A 3,537-nucleotide genomic window follows, 5' to 3' on the forward strand; every position below is an offset into this window, starting at 1 on the left:
GTAATACTTAGTGAATAATCAGAGTTCTCATCTTTCCGTGCCATGTTTGCTGCTGCTGGTTTCTTCTCATCTCTCTTTTGAGCCTTTGGACAATCTTTTCTCGAATGGCCCTTTTCATGACAAAAGGCACACTCATCTCGAGCTATATTTCTGCTTCTCGATTTGGATCGAGAATTCTTTCCACCACGCTTCTTCTGTTTCTCCATCGCCCAATCTCTGCTCACCAAAGCTTCAGACGATGCTCGTTCAGAATTTTTATCATTATTCCGAATCTCCAAACTAGTCAATGCTGTGCAAACATCTTTAAAGACGATCACACTCTTCCTATATATCAAAGTAGTCACAAAATGGCTATATTCCTCTGGTAGTGAGTGTAACAGAATCATAGCCTTGACTTCATCTTTAATATCTTCATCAAGATTCTTCAAATCAGCAAGTAACTTTTCAAATCTTGAAACATGATCGTGCATTGACACCCCAGACTTCATTCGAAAGCCATATACTTAGCTCATTGCATGAAGATGATTTTCAGGACTTTTCACCAGGTACTTCTCTTCCAATGTATGCCACAAAGTCACTGCACACTCCTCATCTTTCACCAAGTATTTCACCCCCTTGATCAAACAAGATCTGATCTGACCACAGGCTTTCTCGTTCATACGATCCCAAATTTCTTCATCATACAAGTGTCTTTTATTTTTCAGAACAACATCGAGATCGATTTGAATAAGGGCATCCATAACTTCGCGCCTCCACATGCCGAAGTTGATTTTCCCATCAAACTTTTCAACATCGATCTTCTGGCCTCCTATAACAGGTGCTGAATAGCGATTTGACAAATCTCGCCTCCCACCTGAAGTGTCTCCTGAAATAGTCTCGGTAGATCTCTCCCCAATTCTAGAAGTTTCACCTTCTACCATTTTTCTCAATGAACTATTTCCACTTAAAAAACAGCCTCTATGATGTTAATTTCGAGTGAATAAATGCACTAGGAAAGTTCCTAGGAAACTGGATGGGAACTCGGTCCCAATTAAAAACCAGAATCCTTAGACTCTTATCGCCTTTTTTGACAGAACTTTCCTAGACATGCAAAAATACACACTACTTACAATAGATTGTCTCCTAAGTACAAATGGCCGTCTCCACCGTATTCGTGAATAGTACCGTATACGTGAATAGTACCGTATCCCCCCAAGTACGAACCGTCGGCTCTGATACCACTTGTTGTGCACAGAATACGGAATCAAGCGCACCAAATAATTATTGAAAAATAAAGGACACAAGAATTTACGTGGTTCGGTAATTAAACCTATATCCACGGAGGCAAGAAAGAATAATTGTTTATTAAACAATTAATAGAGTACAATATTTGAGTAACGAATCTCACTTCCTAGAAACCTAAATATACTCAGTACTCTCATACTCTGCAGGAAAAATAAATTCCTCAGACACACTTCTCTCACTTCTCTCAAAAGCTTAGAAACTTATAAGCTTAACAATTTTGGGATGATATAGAATGGAAGAAGTGCCATCTATTTATAGGGAAAATAATGGCACTATTGCACCAACCCCTTTACTATTCCACCTAACCTAAGCCAATAGTCAATGGTGTCCATTTGGCAAATTTGACAAATTTGCCAACTTTCCATTTTTTCTTCAAATGTTTGGTAGCCATTTGAAATTTTGCATTCATTTTTGAATTTCAATGTCACGTGCATGACTTTTCAACAGCAACTTCTTGGACGACTCCTCCAACGGACTTCCATCAAGCACATTCTTGACTTGCACGTTGCCGGAACTCAACTCTTCTATTCTAACCAACCATGTTTTTGTGGTTTTCTTGGTGATGTTGTGGTGGAGGGGTTCGATGGCGCATTGGTTGACGAAATTAGGATATAATTAACAAATAAAAATAATTTGATAATTAGTTATATCAAATTATTTGCTAATTATTTATATCAAATTATTTTTTTTTAAAGGAAAATCATCTAGAAGACCAGCTAAAGAGATTGAAAGCTCGAGATTATGGAAAGCTTTGAGATTATTTTTTCACCTCGAGATTATGGAAAGCTTTGAGAAACCCCCCCCCCCCCTCATGGCTGATGATCGCTCCACCAAGAAGGCAAAATTTAGGGCTCAAAGTGATGTTGGTAATACTTCTGAGCGCCTCTCCTTTCGAGATCAATTGATGAAGTCACAAAAGGACACAGAGGAAGAGTTGTTTGGCAGCGACGAAGATTTAGATTTAAATCCGGAGGATGTGTTTTTTATGAATATTGAATCTATGCCATCTATAACTTTTTCACCGAAAGTTCATGAGCAGTTGATCAAGCCTTGGCAGAATATAGTTGTGGTGAAATTGTTGGGGCGCCGCATAGGATATAGGGCTTTGTGTAACAGATTGGAATCGCTGTGGAATTTGACGCCGGGATTTAACATCATTGATCTAGAAAATGATTTTTATTTGGTCCGATTCAAGAATGCAGGAGATGCGGATTATGCTTTAACCTCTGGACCTTGGACTATTATGGGACATTATCTGACTGTGCAACCATGGTTACCCCACTTTGATAGTTCTAAGGGGGAGATAGATAAAGTGGTGGCCTGGATTCGTCTCCCGGGCATGGCTCTGCATTATTATCACAAGAAAATACTCTGACGGCTTGGGCAAATCATTGGAATGGTTATCCGCATAGATTATAATACAGAATCTGCACAGAGGGGTAAATTCGCTCCAATTGCAGTGGAAATAGACCTTAAGAGCCCTCTAATTTCACAGTTTCATCTGGATGGTAAAGTCCAGAGAGTTGAATATGAGAATCTTCCGGTTATTTGTTTTCACTGTGGGAAGTACGGACATTATAAGGACAGCTGTTCAGATAAGGAGAATAATGGTCCGACTGAGGATGAAGTGAATATCCCAGGTAATCCAGAGGAGCAGTAGTGGAGGAGCAAGGCCGACAATGACAACCGAAATGAGCCAAAATTCGGGCCATGGATGGTAGTGGCTCGCAAAGAAAAGCCGAGAGTGGAAAAGGAAAGCAATTCCAATCAGGCAACTGAGCAAGTTTTTCAGGGGAAGTATGGTAAGGAATCACGTTTCAATATCTTAGCTAATCTCGGAGACAAGGAATCCAACCACGAGGAAAAACAAGACGCCCATATAGAACGGACCCATAGAGATAACAATACTTCTCAGTCTAGCCCTACCTGGTCGTCAAAAAATAAACCCTTTAGAAAGAAAAATGTTCACCAATCAGCTAATCCTACGGATCCGGGACACATATGTACATCTACTGGACTGAATGAGATAACCCATACTAAAGAGAATACAATTCTGCAAAGCCCTACTCACACACATGTCTCACGAGGTGTTACCAACCTCTATGCAAGCCATACAAGCCCCACTCCTTTCCCTCTACCTGTGTACGTTCCTACCAATTTAAATCCCCTTCATCACTCGGCCATCTCTTTCTCTACTGATAATGTCATTGCACATTTCCCTCTTGCTGATGTCCATCCAAAAACCTCCAATGG

At 40.1% G+C, this 3,537-nt stretch overlaps 1 protein-coding gene across 1 annotated transcript; it reads left to right on the top strand.

Annotated features, from left to right (window-relative positions):
- Window positions 1-2,095: 2,095 nt before the first annotated feature.
- Window positions 2,096-2,944, top strand: LOC112097973. The gene is made up of 2 exons (XM_024183570.1): window positions 2,096-2,621; window positions 2,709-2,944. Exons 1-2 carry the CDS (start codon window positions 2,096-2,098, stop codon window positions 2,942-2,944), a joined length of 762 nt encoding a protein of 253 aa, XP_024039338.1.
- The last annotated feature ends 593 nt before the right edge of the window (window positions 2,945-3,537 follow it).

Source organism: Citrus clementina, unplaced genomic scaffold (assembly GCF_000493195.1).
Source record: "Citrus clementina cultivar Clemenules unplaced genomic scaffold, Citrus_clementina_v1.0 scaffold_5, whole genome shotgun sequence".
In the NCBI taxonomy this organism is placed as follows: domain Eukaryota; kingdom Viridiplantae; phylum Streptophyta; class Magnoliopsida; order Sapindales; family Rutaceae; genus Citrus; species Citrus x clementina.

What these genes read in the sequence shown, in the direction of transcription:
- LOC112097973 (XM_024183570.1), top strand. Translation starts at nt 2,096, where the DNA reads ATGGCTGATGATCGCTCCACCAAGAAGGCAAAATTTAGGGCTCAAAGT. An exon ending in GGCCTGGATTCGTCTCCCGG is followed by an intron (nt 2,622 to 2,708) that starts GCATGGCTCTGC and finishes ATTATAATACAG; the next exon opens with AATCTGCACAGAGGGGTAAA.